General features: G+C 36.9%; 2 protein-coding genes across 3 annotated transcripts; both read left to right on the top strand.

Annotated features, from left to right (window-relative positions):
• The first annotated feature begins 979 nt into the window (after window positions 1-979).
• Window positions 980-6,479, top strand: LOC306843793 (uncharacterized protein). The gene is made up of 4 exons (XM_079375466.1): window positions 980-1,203; window positions 2,489-2,654; window positions 2,753-2,868; window positions 4,856-6,479. The coding sequence occupies exons 1-4, from the start codon at window positions 1,036-1,038 to the stop codon at window positions 5,666-5,668; spliced, it is 1,263 nt and encodes a 420-aa protein (XP_079231592.1). The 5' UTR covers window positions 980-1,035; the 3' UTR covers window positions 5,669-6,479.
• Window positions 6,480-6,804: 325 nt separating this feature from the next.
• On the top strand, window positions 6,805-26,135 carry smyd2b (SET and MYND domain containing 2b). Of its 2 annotated transcripts, none has more exons than XM_079375380.1 (12): window positions 6,805-7,406; window positions 8,138-8,201; window positions 13,412-13,522; window positions 13,602-13,662; window positions 16,377-16,501; window positions 17,670-17,737; window positions 18,503-18,605; window positions 22,779-22,889; window positions 23,139-23,259; window positions 23,632-23,806; window positions 23,902-24,010; window positions 25,446-26,135. In XM_079375380.1, exons 1-12 carry the CDS (start codon window positions 7,231-7,233, stop codon window positions 25,524-25,526), a joined length of 1,305 nt encoding a protein of 434 aa, XP_079231506.1. In that variant the 5' UTR covers window positions 6,805-7,230; the 3' UTR covers window positions 25,527-26,135. The 2 variants fall into 2 exon arrangements, with proteins under 2 accessions (XP_079231506.1, XP_079231507.1); XM_079375381.1 differs by having other exon boundaries at window positions 7,172-7,406; window positions 18,524-18,605; window positions 25,446-26,017.
• The last annotated feature ends 1,485 nt before the right edge of the window (window positions 26,136-27,620 follow it).

Below are 27,620 nucleotides of genomic sequence, written 5' to 3'. Positions count from 1 at the left end.
TGTGGATTAGAGGGCGCAATATATCATATGTGAATAAAAAAATACAAGCTGCTATAGTAGAGGTGGAAAAATGGACAAATAAATGGGGATTTAAATGATCTGTGACAAAAACACAAGTCATTTGCTTCTCAAGGCGGCATAAAATCATACCCCTCTCTTTAAAACTTTATGGACAACCTCTGGAGCAGGTAAAAGCTGTTAGGTTTCTTGAGGTTTGGTTTGATGAAAAACTGAAAGAAGTAAAAAGGTCATCAACATACTTCGTTGTTTATCAGGACGGGAATGGAGAGCAAGTAGATCATCTCTGCAAAAAATATACTGGGCACGTGTTGATTATGGAAGTATAGCTTAGATGTCAGCAGCGGAATCAAACCTCAAGAGATTAGATGATGCAAGCTCAGGCTCTGAGAATCTGCAGTGGATCATTTAAAACATCTCCGGTATCACCAATGCAGGTGGAAATGGGAGAAATGCCTTTAAGAATCAGAAGGGTGAAATGAATGATGGCATACTGGGTTAATCTCCAGGGACATAATGAGATGCATCCTGTTAAAAGTGTATTAACAGAATGTTGGGAGCATAATGAAACAAATGATACTAGTTTTGGATGGATAGGTAATGCAAAGGCAAGAAGTACAGCAGTATATATTCCAATGAGAGATTGTTTTATTAAGAAAAGAGTAACCAATCATTTATCAGTATATTCAACAGAATTATTGGCAATATTACTGGCCCTCACCTTATTCAATCATTGAAGAAAGTAAAACATCATGAATTTACTTTATCGGGTCTATTAAGGGAAACAGCTAGTAAGGTGTATGATGATATCATTAAATTTGTGAAAGAAAGTAAATTATATAACAGAATATAGGGTTTTGATTGGTTTTTATTGATTTATATTTCGTATACAAGCAAATATCTTGATTCCAGTTGGTGGCGGTAATGCACCAATAAGCTAGGTTGCCAGCCGCCAATAAACACCAAAGAAGAAGAAGCTGCCGTAAAAACACCAAAGAAGAAGAGTTCTCATAAACAATGAACCCTGACGCGGTTGTGAGCAAGCAGCGTGCTTTTCGAGTTGTCTGTGCGCTGATTTGCAGCGAAAAACAGAAACAGAAAAAGAAACTTAAACGAATATGGAAGAGAGAATGTCCGGGACGTCGCGAGCAGCCTGGGTTGTCTGTTCTGCAGAGGGAGCTGGAGGTAAATCAAGCAGCTGCCTGCTTTGTTTTTGTTTCGAATAATTGTGTGTAAATGTATTCATGTAGAAACTGTGTGTTTGTGCTTGTCATACAAACTCCTCAGCTTTCAGTGAGAACTCACTCTTTTGAGATCAAAATGAGATTTGTAAGTCTAACTGCTTGTTAATTTCACTCGGATGAAATGAAACATTCAGCACATAAATACTTAAAAATGAATAAATCAGCCCATGTAACAAGTAATACTTCAATAATTGAAATCCAGTCTTTAGGATTTTCATAGGCTTTCAATACAATTGAAATCCTAAAGAAATCCAGTTCTTTATTCATAAAAAAATAAATCTTTCCTGTGAAATAATTCTGTAAAAGTAGTAATACCATTATAATATTCCCTGCAGGGGAAAAAAACAGTAGAACCCCTCCCAAAACACAATAGAAAATGTAATGTTTTAAGGGTTATAATGGGAATTGTATTGGTTTTAATGTAAACTAATGGTGTCTACTGGTATTTGGTGCATTCTAATGGTGGGATGTAATCTAGCAGATGGCAACCAATAGAGCAATTCCTATTGGAATAATGCCCAAAAACAAAAAGGAATTTTGTAATGGTTTTTATGGAAAGAATAAGAATTTCTGTGATGTTTTTTTTCAGCAGGGTAATGATACTCATACTGTGCTGCACATTATTGACAATACTGAGCTGAAGCTTGACTTTGCAAATTTAAAATATCTGTCAAAAAAATTGCAATTAGATATTTTCCCCAAATTGCACAGCTCTAGTGTGTGTGTATGTATGTGTGTGTGTGTGAGAGAGAGAAATTACAGTTTTGGACATATAAAGGGGCAGTCGTGGCCTAATGGATAGAGAGTTGGACTTGTAACCTGAAGGTCATGGGTTCGAGTCTCAGGTCCAGCAGGGATTGTAGGTGGGGAGTGACTAACCAACACTCTCTCCACCCTCAATACCACGACTGAGGTGAGACCCTTGAGCAAGGCACCAAACCCCCAACTGCTCCCCGGGCGCCGCAGCATTGGCTGCCCACTGCTCCGGGTGTGTGTTCACTACTGTATGTACACTTGGATGGGTTAAATGCAGAGCACACATTCTGAGTATGGGTCACCATACTTGGCCACACACCACTTCCCTTATATAAGTTAATAAACATTTTTGAAAGTACCTTTAAGTAACTATAAATGAGCGTGTAAAGCAAATATCTTTAAAAGAAATTCCGTGTGGAGCATGCAATGTTCTCCCCTTTTTCGCCCTTACCTGTTTGCATCTCTGATAGATGACCGATGAGAATGGGTTCGGGGAGCTGCTGCGGATGACAGCAGAGGAGTTTGAGTTTCTGCTGCAGATGGTCGGGCCCCTCATTACCAAGCAGCACACAAAAATGAGACGGGCGATATCCGCAAGAGATCGCCTAACTGTGACCTTGCGGTTTTTGGCAACAGGTGGGTCTGCCAGGGCGGTATCAGCATAGCTACTGCTTTAACTATCATCCATTGTAAGGGTCTATAAGTGTGCATTTTGTCATTTATTTCTCATGCAGGCAAAACATTCAGTTCCCTCAGTGCACAGTACAGCATTGGGGCCAGCACTATTTCGCAGATAGTTATGGAGACCTGTGGCGCTCTGTACCAGCTTATGAAAAAAGACTTCCTCCAGGTAAGCTCTGATTACCACCATTTACTCAAGTACAGTGCACATTTATTACTTGGTACTTTTCAGTGAAAGGAGTTCCACCATAAACAACTGCTGCAGTAATATACCACAAAATCATTTTTAAGACAGTGACCGGGAAGGGACGGTTTGGGTTTATTTAGTTTTGTTGGGACGTGATAATGTATCGTGACCATGCAATGCAAAGTCATGGCCTCAAGATGATACGTTGAGGGAGCAACTTTTAATGTGTAAATCAAATTATCAGAAATTGAAATTATAAATAACACAAACTCAACTTTATTAATAAAAAATATTTTATTTTGAATTAAGGATGACAGTGTGGCATTAAGATATGGCTATATTATATTGCACATGCAATGTGTAGACAACATTCAAATTAATGTTTTTTTTATCAATATGTTAAAAGAATATGTATAAATATAATAATTACATTTATATTTAGTCATTTAGAAGATGCTTTTATCCAAAACGACTTACAAATGAGGACAATGGAAGCAATCAAAACCAACAAAAGAGCAATAATATGCAAGTGTTAATGATATGCAAGTATACTATTATATAATAAAAAAAACAGATGGAATAGAGCAAGTTAGTGTTTGCTTTTAATTGTATAATTTAAAACTATTAGATAGTATACAAGAAGATTAGAGATTTTTTTTAAAGAAAAAAAGCAGTTAGTAATTATATTTAATTTTTATTTTGGTAGTAATTTTATTTATTTAAAGTAAAAGTAAAAAAAAGTAAAGTCGTGACGTATTGTCAAGTATGGTGACCCATACTCGAAATTGGTGCTCTGCGTTTAACCCATCCAAGTGCACACACACAGCAGTGAGTAGTGCACACACACACACCCGGAGCAGTGGGCAGCCATTTATGCTGCAGCGCCCGGGGAGCAGTTGGGGGTTCGGTGCCTTGCTCAAGGGCACCTCAGTCGTGGTATTGAGGGTGGAGAGAGCGCTGGACATTCACTCCCCCCACCTACAATCCCTGCCGGCCGGGGACTCGAACCCGCAACCTTTCGATTACGAGTCCGACTCTAACCATCAGGCCACGACAGTTAGTTAATGATATATAATATACTATTTTAAGCAACATAAATACTGTAAGCGCTGGACAATCATGTCAGTAAATATTTGACTCTATTTCTGTAGGTCTACTCCAGTTGTGGCAATAAATGAGCATCTGTTTTGTGTTTTTAGTGACTCATTAAAACACTGGCTCAAACGATTCCTTATAAAAAGTTACTCTTTCACAAAATGAAACAGTGGACATGACTGAATCATTTCGTTCCCAAACACTAATAATGTCCCAATGAAAACCACTAATTTTATCTTCATAACTATCCTTATTAAAATCTATTAATGATTAGTTTGAAATGAAATATTATAGCCTAAAATAAATGTTAAATTACTGTAAAGTGAAGTTTATTAATGTAATCGATTAACTTATGAAAGCTTTAATAGCTAATATATAATAGCTAATGCAGAACAGTAACTGGGTGAAGAGAAGCATGAACTTAAGGGGAAAATAAAATGTGACATCAGTTATGCATATAGGTATCTATACATTGTGCATAATATAATATTGCCATGTTTTAACTGGCTTTGTCATTCTTTATTCAAAATAAAATGTAATGGATGTTGTTACCTTGACAAAAATAGTCATGTTCCGACAAGTTAATTTGTTGTGGCCACAGCAAAACCAGACGAACTGAACATGTTCCTCCCTGGTAACTGTATTTCAGTCAAGCATCTGAATGTGTCTTTCACTGTTGATTTCCAATACTAGACACAAAGATGAAATGCTCTGTTAAGCAGTATATCTAAAACCTCATCTCACAGTATCATAAAGTTACAAGTCATGAATTCTTATTCACAGTACTGCAGTTTTATTTTTGTATCACATTTGAGAAATATATAAGAATCAGTGTACAAATCTTTGTCTTAACTGTTTTCTGTTCTATTGGTAGACACCATCAACAGAGTCAGAATGGCGGGCGATAGCCCAGGACTTTGAATCGAAATGGCAATTTCCACATTGCCTAGGTGCGCTTGGTGGAAAACCAATTTATATACAGGCTCCAGTAAAAAGTGGCTGCCTTGACCATAATAACAAGTGCAGATTATATGTGACAATAATGGCTGCTGTGGATGCAAATTACAAGTTCATCTATGCCAGTTTGGAAACCCAAGATAAGGTCTCTGATGCTGGACTATTCGCTCACTCTGACTTGTGTAAAGCGTTGGATCAGGGTCTGCTGAATTTCCCTCCTCCTGAACCATTGCCCAACAGTGACATAACGATGCCGTACATGTTTGTGGGCAATGAGGTGTATCCTTTAAGGCCTGATCTCATGAAGCCATATCCAAATAAACCGATGGACCACAGTCAGGGGGTACTGAACTATCGTCTTTCAAGAGCATGCAGAGTTGCAGAAAATGCATTCAGCATTCTAGCAAACAGGTTAAGGGTTTTCAGGAACACCATATTCTTGGAGCCAGACAAAGTGGAGAAGATTACTATGGCCTCTCTATGCATCCATAACTTCCTCCGCGAGCGCAGGTCTGAGGCATATACACCCCCAGCCTTTGCAGATTTGAAGAATGGGGACCACAGCGTAGTTGAGGGAACCTGGAGGAATCGAGGGAATGGGACTTGCCAGCCGTTCCAGCAAAGAGAGGAACACAGTGCATTGTCCACGGCAGAAATGCAACGAAACCTTCTGTGCGACTATTTCGTCTCACCAGCAGGTTGCATTCCTTCGCAAGAGGAACACATTTAGTGAGGGAGACAGCATTGCCTTTTAAGGACATTTTTTCCTTTATTTTAATTTTTTTTTAAGTGCATTTACTAAAAAAAAGATGTGGCTCTGTTATGGTACTTTTGGTGCAGAATGTCTTGTACATATTATGCCTTCAGGCCATACAAGTTTAATATATATTCAACATCATTGTTTCAGTTGTATGTAGCAACAGAGGCTGTATTAATAACCTTTGTTTTTTTTTTTTTTAACACTGTAAGGTCAACACTGCTTATCCGTTTTACAACAGTGAAATAAAATCAACCTGGTTTACACAATCAAACCAACAGTGTAACCATTTTTCTACCAATAATCCACATCTATGTAAAAGGACCTTTATGAAGTAAATAAAGAGTACAGCTTTCACAGGCTGTCATTACATCTAAGGGTGGCAGTGTTTGTTGTGTGGTGTGAGTGGGACTGTACTGCTAGCAAAGTTATATCGATGAGGTTGAACATGTACAGTGCTTGTGTGGAGGAGGATCTGTTTCTTTCAGCATCATGGATAGCATGTCTTCTTATATTGGCCTGTAATAGCCTTAATTCTGCCTTGTTTTCAAAAGTAGTAAATGCATCATGTTTTGGATCTGCCAACTTTTGACTCAACTTTTACTGCTTCCCAATAAACTAGCAGCTCTACGTCATATACTTACCTTTGTGCTTGACTCCACTTGCTCATTCAAAAAAACTGAAGAAAAAAAGATTCATTGAATTTACCCAATTTTTTTTAGGTAAGTGGTTGCAATTTATTTATTTTAGCTAAATTTAAATTTAGTTGACTAACTTACAAGTCATTGGTGTTCAATGAGTTTTTGGCTCAAGGTCTGCATATAAAGTCACACCAGAGGTGTTCAGCTGGGATCAGGACTTGGCTTTCTGCAGACCAGTCAAGTTCTTCCACACTGACTCAATCAATCATGTCTTTTAATTTCATTAAAACCACAGGCGAACACAACTCTTTAATGAATACCTACTGAGGCCCGAAACCAAGTGTGGAGGTACTGAATATTTAGATAGGATGCATTAATAGTAATAGGCCTGAACCACGTGCGTAACTTGATCTATTTGAAGGCAGACCCACGACGCGTGAGGTTACGACCGACAATCTCTGAAATGTTACAGCCATGCCATCTAGTTGTAGCTGCATGCAGAGTTATGTGTGGCATGCTATATTTAGGTGGATTCGTGCAAGACGGTGGAGAGGGATTCTCAAAAAGGGCAGCGAGCGTGTCACTTGATCCGTGTCGCTTTGTGCTTGACTTCCAACACGTTCCTTTGGTTACATGCGTACTTTAACAACATTACAAACTATACGTGTTACGATTTGTAATTTAGGCATACGTTCGCATACATGACGATTCAACTTGATTAGTTTCTGATATGAAATCTATCAACTAGATTCAATAATCATTACCTTCCCGAAATAAGTTCGGAGACGCACATGTTGGAGAAACTCATAAATATTAACATATGCTCCACCCATTTATATCAAAAATCTCTGAACCCGGGACACCGGTGCGGGCTAGTGTTCAGAGCTAGGAGTCATGATGGAGTCTGAGGGCATCGCGGGCATCGAGCAGTTTGACAGCCCGGGGAAGGGCAGGGGACTGCGGGTGAGCAGAGCGTATGGAGTCGGTGAATTGCTGTTCTCGTGTCCCGCTTATTCATACATACTGTCTGTCAACGAGAGAGGATTCATCTGTGAACAGTGCTTTACAAGGTGCTTTACTCTACTTTTTGACATTTTTAATTGAATTTATGTTTGCACTTTATTTTTGATGGTTTAGGTGTTGTACGTTTATTATCATTACTGAGTAACTATTCGTATATTTATATAATGTATCGCTAAATGTGTTACTTGAACTAACCCTTTAACCATTTCTAGGTTTGAAAATGATATTGTTTTACTTGAGCGATCTGGTAAAGCTGAATGAATGACAGAATAACTACATGTGTAGAGCTGCAAACATACATGTGTTGTTTGAATTTAAAATTACATTTATTGGTTATTTTTTTCTTTTTGATTTTAGTGTGAAAGATGTCTAAGGCATGGTCTAACGTTTTTTTGAAATACAGTATAAAAAAACAGAAAAGACAGCACTATAGACCATATAAATATAAGCCCTTCTCTATTTTCTGTCATGACCAGCAGATAAGCTCCAAAAGGGCACATCTAAAAATACAGCAGAATGTTCAGAAGCAGCTGCCCAAACTCAGGACACTAGCTCTGGCTCTGTGTGGCAACAGCACAGCTGCCGAACCACAAGTCACTTTGAAAATATAGTGAATTAATGCATGCCAATGAACACGTGTAGTAATTTACACATGAAACATGCTTACTGTCACATGAAAATATTGCTTGTTCTTTTACTCTCACTCACACACATACACATTTATGTTTTATCATAATGAACATTGGTGGTTGTGTGCTTTTTTCTCCATCATGTACAGAAAAAAGGGTCTTGCAAAATGTGGAAAGTGCAAAAAAGCATTCTACTGCAATGTGAACTGTCAGGTAAAACACACGCACACACACAATCATATACATACTAACAGTTATATAAAGAACAAAGAAACAAATTGCAAGCAAAAGGACTATTAAGAACATGGAAGAAAGACATACATAGGTAAAAGGGTATCTGACAGCTTTGGAAGCTTGTTTTTGTCAAAAATAATAAGGTAATTGTGACATTTAATCTCACGATTCAGACTTATTTTCTCAAAAAGGGGTTATTTCCCACAGTTCTGAGTTTACATCTTGAGTGTATATCTCTAATTTTTTTCCTCAGAAATCGAATTTACGTCTCGCCATTCTTACTTTTTCTTCTTTTTCGAGTTTCCTTAGGGGAAACAGGCTTCCATAGACAGTACTCACATTCAGAAATTGAGAGGGGAAAAAAACCTTGAAAAAAATGTAAAACAAATCTACTTAAATTATTTATTATCATATAATAATGACTGTTCTTCAGTATTTTTTATTTTTTTGTTTTAAAATTATTTAATGTTTTAAAATTGTCTATGAAACAATGGTCCAGAGCACATGTGGAAAAACTGGGCAATGCATGTACTGTGCTGATAATAACAGCACAGATTCACAAGACTTTTGTTAAAACTACAGATTGAACTTCCACATTTTTGTATTCCCGCTCACAGGCAGTTGGGATCAACAGAGGGATGGTGCCAACATCAAAAATTAATTATGGGTGTTAAAAGTTTTTTGGCGAAAGGGAAGGTCCCAGTTCTTTCTAAGTTATATGCAATTTCAGAAATATATATTTTTTCAACTTTCTACTGCACAGACAGCCGTGTTTTTATTAAAAGTCCACCATGTGAGCAGTGAATTGCCCTTCATCGGTTCATGAAGTTCAGAAACATCAGTGACTCCACATTCATTGTCACTGATATGTTTTCCCCCTATTTTTTTATGAGGCTCCATCTGCAAAGCACATTAGTATTTAAATATAGCATCTCAACTCCCTCTAAATTGTAGATGTACAGTTGTCTACAACAAAAATTTGTACCAAACTATCTGGTTGCCCACACAAATCAAGTGAATTAGTTTATCCATGTTATTCATCAGGGCTGGGGGACATAGCTAAACATCTCAATATTTTCCAGAATTTGGACAATATTTTTTGCATTTGCTCTTGATTGATTATTTTTTTTTAAATAAAATTAGTAAAAATACAATTTGCAATTGTAAAAAGTCAAAATGATATGTAATTTTTTTTTTTTTTTTTTAATGAGACACATTACTAAGAACAAGGGACAGGGGCATTTACACTCCAAGACTTAATGCACAGATCTCATATCCACCTTATTTTTCTTGTAAGAGTGGGTGTGGCCATTTGTAAATTTAATATGTTTGGCTTCCGAAATCATCTGCTTCCAGCTATTTTTAGCTGTACAAAACAGCTCGTTTTGCTGCTTGATATTGCAAACTGGTGTGTCTTACCATATTATTTTAATGTATTATCTTCGTTATGAACACACTGGTTTGTAGTGCAAACCCCTGCAAACAAGCCTGCACTGGCCCTTTACGGGCTGCCAGCGCAGGGCCCCTGAGAAGTTGCTCATTGGCAAAATCTGCAAGAAGAAAACCCGATATGACGATTCCATCATCACATAGTGACCTGATTCTCTGATCACACCCAGAGTTTGATCTCTGAGGACATTGTTTAGATTTAATTTAGATTTAAAAATTTTCACTTTATAGTAGCCCTAGAATACAACCACATGAAATTTTGTTTTGTTATGCAGAAATTATTTGGATGGGATCATGTAGACTCACACATATGGTTTTAAGTCATTATGCAGAGATTATTTAGACAGGATCATGTAGGCTCACACAGCTATTCAGTGTATGAACCTCAACAATGGTGACAGTCAACAAAATATTCAGATCAACTCTGAACATCACAAAACAAGCTTTTCATTGACTGTCACCATTGTTGAGGTTCATACGCTGAATAGCTGTGTGAGTCTACATGATCCTGTCTAAATAATCTCTGCATAATGACTTAAAACCATTCAAAATATTAATGCAGAACAAAATTTCATGCAGTGTTATTCTAGAACTACTATAAAATGAAACTATTAAACTTAAATAATGTTCTCGGAGATCAGCCTCTGGATAAGATCAGTGAACACTACATGATGACTGAATCATCAATAAGTAACCCTTACCATCTGATTAGCTTGTCTTCTCATAAATTTTGCTATAGCAAATGTGTTTCAGAAACACACAGTTACAGCAGCCAGAGAAAAACTTGTTAAAATGTCAAGGGTCAGGAACCCAACTAAAGCTAGCTCTTACCTCCATAACGGTGACTTCAAACTTTATTATTTTCAATAAAACAGTGCTAAGGCTTCCTGGAGGTTAAGTGAGGGCTGCCCGTGCAGGGCCAGTGCTAAGGGGCCAACGTTTTTCCAATGTGCAAATTCTCAGGGATCGTTTTACCAGTCATGTTGTTATTCTTCTCATTATTTCCCTACAGCGGCTAATGAAAAAACTGCATACTTCCGCGTTGAAAAATAAGGTGGATAGTAACTGTTTTTTTTTTTTGGCCCATCCATTGCCATAGATATCACTGTTAAGCATCACATTTTTGATTCAACCCTGCATTTGGGGTTGTTAATCCAGAAACTCAGTGTGTAGCTTGTAGAGCAGGGATCCTCAAATCTGGCCCATTCCTGCAGAGTTTAGCTCTAACCCTAATCAAACACACCTGAGCTGCTAATCAGAGTCTTCAAGATCATTAGAAAATCACAGGTAGGTGAGTTTGATCACCTGATTTTGGTCACCTCTGGCTTAATCTCTAGCGATTATCATCAATTTGATTTCACAGATACTATTTAAACTAAACTGAGCTAGACAATGACATCACTGAATTCAATAACGAAATGCCTTTAACTGAAAATTGAGTGTTTAATCTTATTATTATACATTACTGACACTATCCTCCAGTTTGATACTGTTAAGTGCTTTGACACAATCTGTATTGTTAAAAGCGCTATATAAATAAAGGTGACTTGACTTGACTTGATCAGGATTGGAGCTAAACTCTTCAGCAGATTGGCCCTCCAGGGAAAGATTTGAGGAACCCTGTTGTAGTGTTTCCTCACCAGTGCACCTGTTGTCACCAAAGCAGGTGAAACTGATTCACAATCACTTATGCTAACCAGACAGATGTGATAACATTCATTGCAAAATATGCATATCTGTACAAATATAGGCTTTGGCAGGCTTTGTTGGCCGGCGCTCACAATAGGTCTGTCTTTAAAGGTTCATCAGTCATTGTTACAAATCAATTTCCCTATAGAGAAAATGAAAGATAAATTAAATAAATCATGAAAAAATAAAAGTTTTTTTTACTTCTGGATCCTGACTGCTGCACTCTATAGAAACCTTTGACAGAGTGCTGACTACATAAAGCACATAAGCACAATATAATTATAACTGTCATAGTCGTGAGATGAAAAAGGGGGAGTGAAACTGTCTTACTCGCTATATAAGCGAAAAATTTAACATTATTGCAATATACACAGTATTCCCTAATTTTCTATTGCCAGCAAATATATTGGGATTTTATCGCTAATATATGATGTATCGCCCAGCCCTATTACTCATACTACTGTATTTCTTTATGTATTGATTGAATACTTTTTAATTAAATAAAACGAAATAGTATCCTGATATTCAGTTCATGCTGTACATGCAGTGTATATTAAGTGTGAGGTGTAAGAATCCTAACAGATGTCGTTTTCTGGCTGCCCTGCAGGTGGCATAAATTTGGTCCTTATGTACTTTAGCAATCTAGGATTGCTCCAGCTTCAGACTTTTGGGAACAGCTCATAATTCTGATTGTTTCTTTGCAGTCCTGTTTATTAAAACTTGTTAAAGCCTTAAATAACTCCTTTATGGTGTAGTGTTGTTACACTTGGCTCGTTCCAGTTGACTGAGTAATTTTCTCGCTCAGTGTGAGTACTCAGTAACAAACTCAGCCCAAACAAACTTAAAAGTGGACCGAACTGAACTGAGGTTTGATTTGCTTATAACATGACTTTATTGTACTATTTATTACAATATATTATCGCTGTATATATATATATATATATATATATATATGAAAAATAAAATTATTAAAATATTAAAAGTTAATGCACTGGCCCCGCCCCCAGACCTGTACATCGTCTTACATTTCATACAGTTGACTGTTGACAAATATGATGCAGGGCAACAACTCCATAAATGCAGTTATGCCCTAAAATTCAAGATATTGGGCATAAAAATGCTCCTGTAGGAGTTTTTGTCTCATAATTATATCATATGATAAGCGATATCTCAAGCAGCAAGAGCAATATCACAAGAGTGCTGTTTGTCCCGAACATAACGAGTGCAAATGTGATTTTATACAATAGTTCAGTTAATATTGTTATATTTTAAACACAAAATTGTCTGTTTTTGCTCAGTTTGGTCGACAAAAATATTGAAGAGTCAAATGAATAACTCATAAAGACATATACTGCCATCTACTGGCAGTTTTAGTTTCTTATTTAGAGTAGTATTTCATTAGGGGGGGGGGGGGGGGGGGGGGCTTTAAAGGGATAGTTCATCCCAAAAAAATTTAATTATGTCATAATTTACTCAAACTTGAATGACTTTTTGTGGAACATAAAAGAATGTATTTTGAAGACTCTTGGTAACAAAGCTGTTTTGGTTACCAATGACTTCCATTGAAAAAAAAAAAAAAAAAAAAAAAGTTTCTCAAATTAACTTCTTTTATGTTCCATAGTTTATGTTAGGCCATTGTAGCCTAAATGTTTATGTGTAATACATTTTATGTTGAATCAAATATTTCTTTCGAAAGCTACAATTTGTAATGTCTATACTTTCTCATTTAACACAAAAATAGCTTTAAATAATCTTTTGGGGGTATTTTCACAGCCAAATGTAATTTGTGATTAATTAGATGAATCTTGATTAAGGTAGCAATGTAACACTGAGATAAGATGCTTATTTTATGTCTTGAGAGATTGCAAAATATTATAATCATAAAAAGAAATCCATTATTTTAGGAAAGTATGATTACTGATTTTTAGATAACTTTATATTTTGTGGAATATAATGCATTATAGTGTAGACCAGGGATGGGCAATATACAAATGTAATGCGTATATGGATTCATGAGTGTTTCAGGTGTCATTTATGTGTGTATTTGACAGAAAAAGAACTGGCCCATGCACAAGCTGGAGTGTCATGCCATGTGTGTGTTTGGAGAGAACTGGTGCCCCTCGGAGACGGTGCGACTCGTGGCCAGAATCATCGCCAGGCTGGTCAGATACAAGCACCATTTTATTACTCTCTTTGTAGATACAGAATGAATTAGTGTTTGACATGTATTTACTGATGCAGAGACACCAGAGAGAGAGAAGCCCATCAGAAAAACTGCTCTTACTGAGGGATATGGAAGCCCGTAAGTACCAGAAATCATTTAACACATCTGACAGAAAGGGCATGCTGTCTTTTGTATTTCTAATTTATTTTGTCAAATGGGCTTTCACATATCAAGTCTTGTTATCTAGAGGTGCCCTTTTGTGATGCTAAGTGCAGTGCTTTTATTTTATTATTTTTGTTTTGATCAAATTTAAGCTCGTAAAAACACAAGTCTTAAAGGGGTCATATGATGCGATTTCAAGTTTTCCTTTGTCTTTGGAGTGTTACAAGCTGTTCATGCATAGATAAGATCCCTGAAGTTGCAAAGACTAAAGTCTCAAAACCAAACCGATATTCTTTATAAAAGTTAAGACTCGACCACACCCTCTTAAAACGGCTCATTCAAACACGCCCTCACATGTCTACGTCACGGTGTGGGGAGTTTTGCAAAACACCGCCCAAATGTGTACGCAAAGAAAGAGGGCGGTGATTTTTATTCTCACTGTAGTATTATTGCTGCCGCCGGCGCCATGTCGTGGAGACGCTGTGTTTCGTTGTGAAAGCGAAAGTACTATGCTTGGGCTTTCAAAAGAAGACACGACTAGAAATCAGTGGTTAAGTTATATTTACAACACTGTTCCAGAACAGTTCAACTCAAATATTAGAGTGTGTGCAGCGCATTTTATGGAGGACTATTTCCTGAACCTGGGAGATTAGCCTACAATGCTGGCTTGCACAAAGACTGTTTCTATAAAGTCGGGCAATTCCAACTTTGCAAGGACAGTCTGGTGCTTCTGACTCACAGCCTGTAAGTATGTTTCTGCTACTGACGATTCAAACGCGAGTTTTGAGCTGTGTAGAGTAGTGCTTGTTTGTTGTTTCTCCGATCACAAATGCAGACATGGCAATGTTTACATGGTGCGTAAACATTTATTTATTTCCACTTTTATTTATTTTCAAATTTATGTATTTATTTACGTATTTATTTCCACATTTACTTATTTTCACATTTATTTATTTCTACATTTCTTTGTCTGTAGGGTAAAGAGGAGGGCGTGTTTTTCCTCAGGAATAGCAATCGAGCCAGAGTAGGCGAGGGGTAAGCTTTGAGGCCAAAGGGACACCTTGTGGTGCCCAAACGAAATTCAAGAAGTGTAGCCTACCTGCCATGCCTGTTGATAGTCTGATATATTAACATACTCACTTCACACAATCTGTAGTTGACACTGAACCGTGATATAAGATTTTGGCCATATTGCCCATCTAAGTCACTCATCACCAGTGTTGGGGGTAAAGCATTACAAGTAACGCGAGTTACGTAATAATATAATTTTTTTCAAGTAACTAGTAAAGTAACGCAACGCATTACTTTTTAATTTACAAGAAAACGTTTTTAAAAAAGTAACGCCTAAAGTAACTCTAAGTAACAGATTTAGTATTCATCAAAATGAATTAAAACAATGAAATGCAAACTCAGAATATGATGCAAACCTGCAATAATTAAACATTTTAAACAACGCAAATGTATCTAATCCCATTTTATTAACCAATGTCTTTGCTGCTGACCTTTGATGTTGCTAATAAGCAAAAATGACTTTAGATAAACTAACAATTGTGCTTCATTGTGCTTTACAGACGTGAATTTACTTAACTTTTCCTTCAGCCTGAGGTTTATTCATTACACTTTTTGGTGGGAAAGGGCTTTTGCATTTGCTATAAATAGAACTTCTTGTATTAAAAATAATCAAGCCCCGCTCATATTTAAAAAGTAACGCAAAAGTAACGTAATGCATTACTTTCCATAAAAAGTAGCTAAGTAACGTAATTAGTTACTTTTTAGGGAGTAATGCAATATTGTAAGGCATTACTTTTAAAAGTAACTTTCCCCAACACTGTTCATCCCAGACTATCAACAGGCATGGCAGGTAGGCTACACTTCTTGTATTTCGTTTGGGCACCACAAGGTGTCACTTTGGCCTCAAAGCTTACCCCTCGCCTACTTTGGCTCGATTGCTATTCCTGAGGAAAAACACGCCCTCCTCATTAACCTACAGACAAAGAAATGTAGAAATAAATAAATGTGAAAATAAATAAATGTGGAAATAAATACATAAATAAATACATAAATTTGAAAATGAATAAAAGTGGAAATAAATAAATGTGGAATTAAAAAAAAACATAAATAAGGAAATAAAAATAAGGAATTTGTTTTTTTTACTTTTCTTTGTACATTTATTTATTTATGTCTAATTATGGCAGGATTGGCGTTCCATACCTTTTATGTAAAGCACTTTGAATTACCACTGTGTATCAAATGTGCTATATAAATAAATTTGCCTTGCCTTGCTTAATGATTTGATTATCTTTCAATTTGAGTTTTTTTGGTTATATCATTTTGCTTTACATTTGAGCCTGTTTCGTCTGTATTACACAGTTTTTTGTTTTTTGGGGGGGTTCAATTTGTCCATTTCCTCCAATTCTTCATGATTCATATTTTTATAGGTTTTTACAATAATCCAAGAAGTGGTTGAATTTTAATTTTGGATTAATTATTGTCAGTTGCCTTTTGCCTTTGTGTGTTTTTTTTTTTTTTTTACCATCTAATCTAACTCCCAGTGGTTACATTTATTTTTTTCCCTTCTTTGAATATCCTTATCACATGGAAATACATCACAGGAGCAGATGTCATTTTTATGTCAGCTTTAAGCATGTACAGCTGTTAGATAATGTTATGATGTCTTTATTTTCTCACAGACACGGACGATATGGATAACGAGAAAAGAGAGATGAGTGAAGCACATATAGCTGGTCTCCATCACTTCTACTCCAAACACCTGGACTTCCCTGATCATCAGGCCCTGCTCACACTTTTCTCACAGGTAAGCACACTGTAAAAGAAGTTTTGACAGCTGACCCTTTGCTATGCCCTTCCTTACTGTGTTACTGATCAGTCCTTTAGTACATACAAATGGCGTCAGTTGACGTGTAAACCAGCATAAACCAACATGCAACAGAAAGCAGGACATTTGCAGAAAGCTATGGGTTATATGTAACGATGTTGTAAATAAGTTTCAAAGTCTGGCACAGACCAGTCTTTTCGCTTCATAAGCAATCAGTATATTATCAGGAGCTGTGGGTTTATAGCAAATTTTCATTTTTGGGTGAAATATTCCTCTAAAATATGTGAGAAAAAATAGTGTGATATCATAAAGCTGACAATGAAATGAAACTGGAGAAAAAAATAAATCAACAATTGGCCTTTACATTGTCATTGTACTAAAATAATTAATTAAAAAAGTTATATTTGGAAAATATTATAACTAATTTAAAATAATAATTCAAATTTATTTTCATATCACCTTTCACAATAAATATTGGTCAAAACAAAGCAACCTTTAAAAAATTGAAAACCTCTGATTTAGGGAAGGGGACATGGGATATAATTTAGTTTATTATTGTATATAATGATATTGTGTATAGATTACAGAGTTGTTTTTAATAACTCTTAAAAAGAAGTCTAGGGTGACTTTTTTTTTTTTTTGGTTTGTTTTTTTAGTCTTAATGAGTTTGCATTCATACTACTGGATCCAACAACCATTTAGATTTTTAATTATAATAACAGTTCTTTTAAATGGTACAACACAATTTGATGAAATAGCAATGTGTATACGCCTAAATGGTCCTTCTTTATGTTTGGAGCACTAGAGTAGATTAAATATATCCAGGATAAGTCTAAACATGCTCACTCCTGTACAGATATGAGATGGGGCCCAAAACAACAAATCATAAAAATGCTTTTTGGAATATTACTCATCATTCCACCGATTCCCCCATAAAGTGCCAATAATCTATTCTGTTGTTGGCACTTCATGGGCATATTGTAGTGAAAATCTGACTAAATTAATTCCTTGGAGCATTCTGCAAAATATGTCTAAGCAAGCAACAAAAGGGGTCACTGCAAAGGGTGAGTTAATCACTTAATGGTCCAATTAAAGTAAAGATTGTTTGGAGCAATGATACATGGTGTGTTGTGTCTACCTCACACAGATTCACTGTAACGGCTTTACTGTGGAGGATGAGGAACTCTCCAACTTGGGTTTAGCAATTTTTCCAGAGTAAGCACAAGCAAACACATGCACATTGGAGTGAAAAATCAAACAAATGATAAATTCTGCACAGGTAATTGCATTCTCATAAGTGAGTTAATTCATCATATGTTTACTCAAACACAATATAAATGGAATAGAAGTGTCTATTTGTCTGTAAGACACAAGAATGTTGGGAATCCATTTGCAGAGGTTTATTTAAGGAATGATCCAAGCAACCAAACTGACATCAAAAAGCTAATACTTCAAAACAGCACGCTACAAGCACATGTCCTTTGGTTTTTATGCGCGCCAGTGTTTTTACTTGTACATTTCCATTACCTTGCATATTTTGGTGGTACATATATATAAGGTGGTAATGTCAATAAGGTGGTAACACTCTCACAGAAAGAAACTGGTAAGACGGAAAAACAACAAACTGTAGTAGATGCTAAAACAACAGATGATGAGCACTTATTTGAGGGAATTAACTCTAGTTTATATGAGTACAAACCCGTTTTCTCTCTTTCACGTCCACATTTACAGCATACTGTTGGGTTACTGATTACAAATTATCATCATGAATTGGCTCAAATAAACCCAGCTTCCTTACCCAGCATTTGTGTACTTAGAGAAACATTTCCCCGAAGGTCTGAGTGGGGACATTTTTCTCATTTATAGTCTCATATTTCCCTTTTCTATTTTTATCCTTTACTACCTCTCTAAACTCTCTGAGGTTTTTTCTAACACTTTTCACCTCACACATTCCCTGTTGTGTTTCTGTCGCTCTCTCAGCATTGCCCTCTTGAACCACAGCTGCTGTCCCAACGTCATAGTCACGTACAGAGGAATCAACGCCGAAGTACGGGCTGTGAAGGAAATCAGTCCAGGGCAAGAGGTCAGTATGCCACCGTCCTCTTATAAGTGTTAATGTAATCAGTAAAATTACTGATCGAATATTCATTAACAGAATTATTTGTATTATTATTATTTTGTCAATGATTTGAACAAAGATGAGGTGAAAAAGCTCATCATAGTGAAAATTAATTTCAATTAAAACGTTCTGACAAAAAATGTATAACACCAAAATATTAACAACAGTTTTTAAGGAAAAATCTAGCAATGTGATTTTTAAAAATAATTGATCAATGATCATAGACTGCCTGCTTAATTAACATACCTAAATGGATCAATTTTAGATGCTTACTACAGCACCTGCACAAAATGATGCAAATTCAGTGAGCTTAAACCAAATAAAAATGTTCGTCAAACAAAAATCAACCTGTATCTGAGACCCCCAAAATATTACATCTGTTGGATCCATTTCTCAATACTAAATTTACTTTTTCAAAACCCTTCACACAGATTTCCTAAACAACTTTCAGCTTGGCTCAGCAGTAAATTTCACATCCAAAATGCGATAAAACTACCAAAACATTTCATACATGTGTCAAGTCAAGTCATTCTTCAAATCAAAACGCTAGCAATGGTTGTCAGCCAACAAACACACTTTGTCACTCATAAAACAATGATCTAAATAATGTCTTGGTTACTATAGTAACCTTTGGTCTCTGATAGAAGGAATGGGGGTGTTGTGTCAAAGTTCCGAAACTATGGGTCACTCTTGGGAGCCTAAATACCTCTGACATATTCAAAAAGGCCAGTGAAGTTGGCGAGTGAAATCTGCACACGTGGCCACTCCCCGGACATCCGGGTATATAAGGGCCCGTATGATTCACTCAAGTATGTGCTGAGGAGCCAAGATAATGTCTCAACTCCATCAGAGTCGTGGCATGAGGGACACAATGTCTCCATTCTCTCCATCAGGGAACAAGTGTTACAATAGTAACCATGATGTTCCCATTCTGGGGTCACTTTTGACACATTGACGAAGTTCCGACACTAGGGGTCCCTATAAATTCCACAGCTAGCTAAACTGCTTTATAAATCTATGGTGGCGCAAATTCTGGCAAGCATGTGGTGTCAACTAACAAGTGCACTTCACCTCCGTGTAACCTTCCAACAATGGGGAAGCGTGGCCTCACTTCTCCATCTCCTTTAGCAAACATACCATTACAATGGGAAGAGGTCACCTCAGCTGTACATACAGTAGCCTTTTCTTTGAGTCTCAAAACAGTTATATTTTTAACAGCTGAGCATACTTGGTCGTTAGCATTGGGAAGCTTTCTCCTTAGAGAGAAAGGTACATATGGGTGGTCCATGTGTCTGAAGTCAGTTGTAGTTCTTTCCTTCAGTGATTCTGTTTGTTAACAGCAGGTGTTCATCACTAATGCTCAGTTATCACTCAATTAATCTCTCAATTGCTTAAGTGCAATGTATATCTTCTTTTATTGAACTCAACTTAAATAAGTTCATAGTACTCATAACTGTGAGTTTTAAAACTTAAATGGTTTAAGGCAATTGGTTTACTCAAATAGTTTGAGTTAACCTAACTTGTCAGGTTTTACAGTAGGGTTCACCACTCAAGGGAAACTTTAACTGGACCTAAATAGTGCACAAGGAGCTGAATGCAATCTCTTCACCCTACCAGTCATCTAAATTAATCTGTTAATACCCAGAACCTATGGCGATCCAGAAGCATGACTAAAACATGCACTGGGGAAAATAGAGACAAAGCTGGGTCTCCCTCATCAGGATAGATTGCTTTCAAGGTTACCAACTGAACCCTGAAAGCGGTAGAGGGAACCTTGGGCATATAGTTGGCCTGGGGTCTCGGGGCGATGTGAGGGTCTGCCGGTCCAAACTCTAGGCATGTTTCGTTAATGATGAGGGCTTGTAGATCCCACACTGTCTTGACAGAGGTGAGCGTGGTCAGGAGGGCTGTCTTCATGGAAAGGGCGCTAAGCTCAACTGACTGTAAAGGCTTGAATAGATCTATCTGTATGGCCTGTAAAACCACTGAGAGGTCTCGGGGATTTAATCTCCACAGGACCCTCTGGAACCTAATAATAAGATCGTGCATCCCTACCGATCTTCCATCCACAGATTTGCTGCTATTGCAGTTACATACACTTTCAAAGTGTATGGCGATAGGTGCCTAGGTTTCTAGGCCCTTTTGGAGGAAGGAAAGCACTGATCCAATACCACATCTCTGTGGGTCTTCCCACAGCATCAAGCAACGGACAAGCTCCACTTCAGAGCATATAACCACCTAATAGAGGGGGATCCTGCCTAAGTGATTATATCTATCGATACTGGTGACAGCCCACTGAATTCCTCCTCATACCTCCCAGGGACCAGCCATGGAGGTTCCAAAGGTCTGGGCACAGTTGCCAAATTGCACCATGACTCTGAGAAAGAAAATCCTTCCTCATGGGGATTCGCCAGGGAGGGGCTGACGCCATCAGCATGAGCTCCGAGAACCAAGTCTGGTTGGGCAAATACAGCGCAACCATGCATGAACAGTGAACAAATTTGTAGTCTTTTTGTAAAATCAATACTCAGCATATAAAGAAGTCCAAAGAGTACCATAAAAGCAGTGGGATAGTCAAATGGTCCTCCATTGCCACAGCTTCCTCCAGGATGATGCTGGAGTTTAACTCTTTTTTGCCTATGAAAGATCATCCTCTATGACAACAGGGATGCTCAGTTTCACTGCTCTTTCATAAGTCTGCTTTAAATCAGTGTCCAAAGAATTACATAAATTTAATGAAAAAGGTGGAGCAAGATTGTAAATATAAAAATCAAAGCTCAAATACACGCTTTCAAACAAAGCATGGCACATTATATGCTAACCAGAGGTAAATACTTGATGAAACCAACCTGTCACGAATCCTGACCATGCACTTCCGTTCACTAGCCACCAGAGGTCACTCGTTCACCACATGGACTCATACACAGCTGTTCACAATGATCACGCCCACACCTGAGAACCATCTCGCAATCACCATCACCCAAACACACACTATATAAACCATGGACTTCCTCAGCATCGGGGCCGAGTATTGATCTGCGTTTAGTGCTCACTTAGCGCTAGCTGCTTTACCGTGCCATTCCGTGTTTCTGTTGTGTTCCTGTATTGTTGCATTTATCACTCACCTAGCGATAGCACTTTACAGAGCCACTGTCTTAGCCTTAGTCTTGCCTTGTTTTCCTGCCGTGTTTGACCCTGCTCTTGTTTCCTGGATTTACCCTTTGCCTCTGCCGTTTGGACTCTGTTCGCTCCCTGTTTGGATTATTGCTCTCGTCTCTGGATTATCTCTCTGCCTTGCCCCTTTGGATACTGTTCGCCGATCATCGACCCACGCTTGTTCCACGGATTGCTCTGTCTTGCCCTTGCCATACCTGTTTGCCGATGTCTGACCCTGCCTGTTTACCGACCATGTTTTCTAATAAAGCCTTGCATATGGATCCGCATGTCTCACGTCTCGTCAGCCCCGTAACACAACCCACATGGCAATGAAGTCATATATATATATATATATATATATATACATTCTGTATGATTTGTTATGATTTTTTATGAATCACAATTGAGTGTCACTGAAAAAAAAAAAAAAATTTATATATATATATACACATTATAATGTATAACTTACAGATATACATTACGGCACATTTAAGTTCTTTTAAAAATCAGTTCTTTTAAAAATCACTAAACATTTTTTTCATTGCTCCAAAATAAACAAATGTTTACATTTTATGCACATTTTATTAGCATTTGTTTTACTATATGGGAGCACAGTTCCTGAAGTTTGCTGATTTTTTTTTTCTTTTTGACAAAAGTCAACTTTTTCAGTTCATGAAAAAAAAAGAAAGAAAATACTTTAAGGCTGAATAAGTGTATTAAACTAGTTGTACTTACTTTTTCATGGAGTTTTGCTGAGCCAACATAAAACCAGTCATTTAAACTTTTTCAAGTTGGGTTTTTTACAGTGTAATATGGTCTGATGATTCATGAGTGACCATGCTTTTAGATTACCCAACATGCCCAAAGTCGATAGCAGGTAAAACTGAAGCTGTCATGAACCCGATGTCTCATACTCTGCAGTTATCCTTATTGTTGCCATTTAGTTGCTAACAGCTTTCTCTATACTTGCTCCGTGTGTAGATATATACCAGCTACATAGACCTGCTGTACCCTACAGTGGACAGGATCGAGAGACTCAGAGACGTCTACTACTTTAGCTGTGACTGCAAAGAGTGCACAACCAAATCTATGGTATGTGGAAAGGATGGAATATACTTAGTTGCATTTAAGAAAATTTGTCTTTGAGCTAATTACACAGCAGCTTATACAATACACAATCTAATTCAAATGTCTGACTAAAGAGTCCTCATCTAGGTAAAAATGTGTATTCATCACATGTACAAGAGAGAGATTGTAATAAATGGCATATTGTTTTGCTTTATAATATATTATTATAGTATAATGTATAGATCATATAATTTTGCTCTTGTGGTTTTGTAGGATATGCAGAAGTTGAAGGTGCGGAAACTGAGTGATGAGATCAGTCAAAAGGAGATCAGGGATATGGTGCGTTACGCTCGGACTGCCATGGAAGACTTCCGCAGGGCCAAAACTGAGAGAAATACCCTTTTTTTGACCCTTTTGACTTCTTGAAGTGTGAAATTGATTGCATAATTGCTTCATTGTTAAATCTGCAAGTCACATACCCAAAATATAATTATTCAGTGTATAATTCAAGTTTTGTTTGCTAAGTCAAGCATGGTTAAGATTTAGGAGTGATTTAAACAAACCTGTCACTTTTTAAAACCTCAGTGTCTTAAATTATGAAGAAATGTTGCTTTCATTTGTCCAAAAGCATATCTAGAGACCGAAATATTAAGTGAATATAGCCACTACCACCCAGAACACCTTAGTCCACTACTGATGTTTAGTCAAAGGTCATTAAATAATCTGAATCTTAAGTCAAACGTTTATTGAATCTTGACTCGTTCACGTCCCGCTGAGCTTCTAGAGATGTGTGAGCTCAGCATTGACAAGATGAGCACTGTGTTTGATGACGCTAACATCTACGTCCTTCATATGATGTACCAGGCCATGGGCATCTGTCTTTTCATGGAGAATTATGATGGAGCAGTTAGATACGGAGAAAAAATCATGAAGCCCTACACGTAAGAACACACACATTCATGTATATATTATAATACAGAAATTGTGTGAGATTTATGCATATGCCAACATATTCATGTCTGCTTTTTGTCTGTAGTGTCCTTTACCCAGCATTCTCTTTAAATATTGCATCTATGTATCTGAAGATGGGCAGACTCTACATGGCTCTGGACAGGAAGTCCACTGGCATAAGTGCCCTTCAAAAGGTACAAACTCCTCCAAGGCTGGCCCTTATGTCATTCCAAACCTGTATAACTTTCTCTTGTGGAATGTAGCACACAAATAAACTTTTTGGGGCATGACAGCCCCAGTTCACACTCATTGTGTGAAAGTCTTTTTGTGTTCCACGGGAGAAAGTGTAGAAAGCCTTAAACTGTTGTGGTGCAAAGTGCAAAGTTTAGAATGGGTTTACAAGGACGTGAGGGTAATACTATGGCTTTCAAAAAAATATAACAACAAAAACTATAAATCTCGATTGACACAGAGTATTCTAAAATGCACTGCAAGTTTGACTGTAATGGCCAGACACTATTACAGCGGGAGTTAATTCCAAAAACAATCAATTCTTTGATTCTTGATACTTGTAGAATCAAAACTCGACTCAAAATGTAACTTGATATATATTATGATTTATATTATGTTAATATTATTTTTGTTTCAGATAAAATTTGTTCATACTAAAAATATTCTTATGTTATAGCATCTATGACAATAAACGTACTTAAATAAAATTATATACAATTAATTTATCACTTTATATAAGTAAGACTTTGACTGAACTATGTAGTTTCTGTAGCAGTGATTTCATTTGCTCCAACACCAGGCATTCCATATTCATCTGATCTTATTGTATTTATATCAGTTTCATTTATGTATTTAGTTTTCTCCAGCAGACCAACTATACCCATAGGCATATGGAATGGTGCACAACAGAAATCCTGAAATAAATTGAAAATCCTCTGATTGTTTCATTTCAAACCATTGCATTGGTTCCATCAGTAGTGTGACACAGAAGCAATGACGTACATCTAAGTCCACAAGACAGAGGGAAGTTAGCAAGAAAAGGGCACACCATTTTGAAGTGGAACAAAGCCCAATATTAGCTAGTTCAGGTGCTTAATTAGGATTGAAGCTAAATTCTGCATGAAGGATTTTGACACATCTGTTTATTCTACAGTATGTTTTAGCAAGTTTAGTAAGTTAGCATAGTACTGCTGGTAGATATCGTCACATCTGGATGCTCAAAGCATTCTCAGAGCATAAGAACCAGTAAAAATGAATATTTAATTATATTAAAATAGGTGTTTTACCAGTGTCAATCAGTTCAGTGCCAATGATTTTATATCCCTAATTTTATTCAAGCACCGACTCAAGATTAGTTACAGCCCCACATTCAGAGTTGCACGGTTTAGAGGTTAATTGTCGGATTGACTCTCTTTCTGTCAGTGACCACTATTTCGAAACATTTTGGTAAACTCACTCTTTGTGGTAGACCTTTTTAAGACCTTAACTTACATTTTTAAATGTGCAGCTTAAAAGTGCTAATTCTCGCTCAGGTTTTAGGACTACAGACAAAAGTATTCTTTCTTTCTTTGTTTGTCTAAATGCCAGAAGTGATTGATAATTCTGTTTGTGTTACAGGCATTGGCCATCATGGAAGTTGTTCATGGAAAGGACCACACATATGTAACGGAGCTCAAACAAGAAATAAGAGGGGAATAATGTAAATAGTGTGTACTGTTTAAGATTGTGCTTGAATTTCACTTTATTAAAGTAAACAAATGGAGAGACTTTCTTCAGTAATATGCTTAAGGCTGAAAACAAAATAAGTGATTCATATCATTTAAGCAGCTGGGCAACAGTAACAGCACATATACAGAGCAAAGACACCATAGTCATACAACTGAGCAGACATCAATACACACATCCGAAATCACAGAGAAATGAACGTAGGCACAGGCACAAGTCTAGCAGGAAGCTAAAGAAAAGAGAGATCTTAAACAGCTATGCTTCAACTCGGCACCACACACATAAGCTGGAAAACCTGAAGAGAAACAGACTGATACAACTATAGGAAATTTGCTTAACCAATCAAATTTGAGGACCGGAACTATATTCTGTATAAATAGTCTATGTATTAATTTCATTTTTTTTTTTATTACAAACACAAGTTGTTTGGAAATATTAAATATATAATAAATCAATTCTGTTTTATATTGGTGGATGTTCGCTTTACTATTTGCGTTATCTGTTTTTATCGTTCTATCGTTTTTTTTATATAATTACATGATTTATATAATTATTACCCCATTAAACAAGCCATTTTAGTTTAATAATTATTGTTAAGCTTCTATTTTAAATGTATAAAAATATATACAGATAATATACAAGGTTTAGAATCAATATATAAAGCTTTAAACATGACTACATACATAGTCTTTGTATACCTATACTTTTATCAACTATATAAACTAACTTCACAACTTTCACTTGATGTTGTGAATTTAATTAGAGTAATATTAGTCACGAGTGTTTAACAAAAGGTTTAATTAATTGTTTTTCAATAACAACAACAGAAAGTTTATATAGTCATGTATTGGGCTGTTCCGCTTTAAGAATATTGCCCCTAAATGCTTTGCTAGGCAGAGAGTGTGCAAGGAAAAGAACAGTGAATGATTCAGTATGTGTGTGTGCTTTTAAAAGTAAATTCATCCCTGCATAATCCTGCACAAATCTTCAGTAAACAGTTCTTTTGTTTTTAATACAAGTCAGTGGTCATAACTGCCCGCTAAGTGGAAGATACGAGAAGCATCTGGTACTGAAACCTGGAAAACTAGCAAGCAACATCCGAAATGGTGGAACAACTTGAAAGACTACTCAGAAAATGGAAAGCTGTACATGGTTCCAGAACAAGACTTTTGCATGACATTGAATCAGAGGTAGACAAAGATCTGGCCATTGACCGATTACGTGAACTGTTATCTGCAAAGGAGGAAACGCTGCTGGAGTTGAATATCAGAGTAGAAGAAGGGGAAAACACAGATGATTTGGAGAAATAAATTGTTGAGGACTATAAAGTACGGTACACCTGCAAATTAAGAAAACAACTTTTGTCAATTTGACAACACACGCTGCAAATGCTCACAACACAGTCTTCTTTATTTGTTTGTGTTGTGAGCATTTGCAGCACCTGCTGTCAAATTGATGATGTTTTCTTGATTTGCTGGTTTCTATTTGCATGTCTTTTCTGAAATTGCAGCACATTGAGCTCTCGGCCACCGTAATAAAGGGTGAATCATCACTGTGAAAGAGCATGCGCACCGAGTGATACAAAGAAGCTTCACAAGAATGATGTGCTGAGCAAAATAGAGAAGTTTAATTACTTACTTAAAGACGTTTCTGCTTCAAAGGCAATAGTGGGACTGATGTTAAGAGACAGTAAATGTGATCACACAATCGATCTGCTGCAGAATCGGTTCAGAAGAAAAGACCTGCTTATTAACACAGATATAACCAAGGTGCTAAATCTCTGCCCAATAAAGAAATCTAATAATTTCTGAGACAACTTTATAATGCATGTGAAGTATATATCCGCAGCTTAGAATTGCTGGGAGTCGTATCAGAGGCATATAGCAGCTTATTGTGCCTATTCTGTTACAAATGATTCCAGACGACATTGCTCTCCAGTACGCACAGTCGACAGAGAGGACCCAGAGAAGAATGGAAAGCCTCAGAAGTTACGGAATTCTGAGCAGAGAAAGAACCACGCATCTCATTAAGCCAGGTAATTCCAGAGACATCCAAATCTACCAGAAA

The sequence above is a fragment of the Barbus barbus genome (assembly GCF_936440315.1).
Source record: "Barbus barbus genome assembly, chromosome: 24".
In the NCBI taxonomy this organism is placed as follows: Eukaryota; Metazoa; Chordata; class Actinopteri; order Cypriniformes; family Cyprinidae; genus Barbus; species Barbus barbus.
Note: the sequence above shows the minus strand (reverse complement) of the source record. Positions and strands in the feature narration are given on the sequence as shown.

Coding starts and splice junctions, on each gene's coding strand:
- smyd2b (XM_079375380.1), top strand. CDS start 7,231: ATGATGGAGTCTGAGGGCATCGCGGGCATCGAGCAGTTTGACAGCCCG. Junction 8,202..13,411: donor ACTGCAATGTGAACTGTCAG/GTAAAACACACG, acceptor TGTATTTGACAG/AAAAAGAACTGGCCCATGCA. Junction 17,738..18,502: donor GGTTTAGCAATTTTTCCAGA/GTAAGCACAAGC, acceptor TCGCTCTCTCAG/CATTGCCCTCTTGAACCACA.
- LOC306843793 (XM_079375466.1), top strand. CDS start 1,036: ATGAACCCTGACGCGGTTGTGAGCAAGCAGCGTGCTTTTCGAGTTGTC. Junction 2,655..2,752: donor CTTGCGGTTTTTGGCAACAG/GTGGGTCTGCCA, acceptor TTTCTCATGCAG/GCAAAACATTCAGTTCCCTC. Junction 2,869..4,855: donor TGAAAAAAGACTTCCTCCAG/GTAAGCTCTGAT, acceptor TTCTATTGGTAG/ACACCATCAACAGAGTCAGA.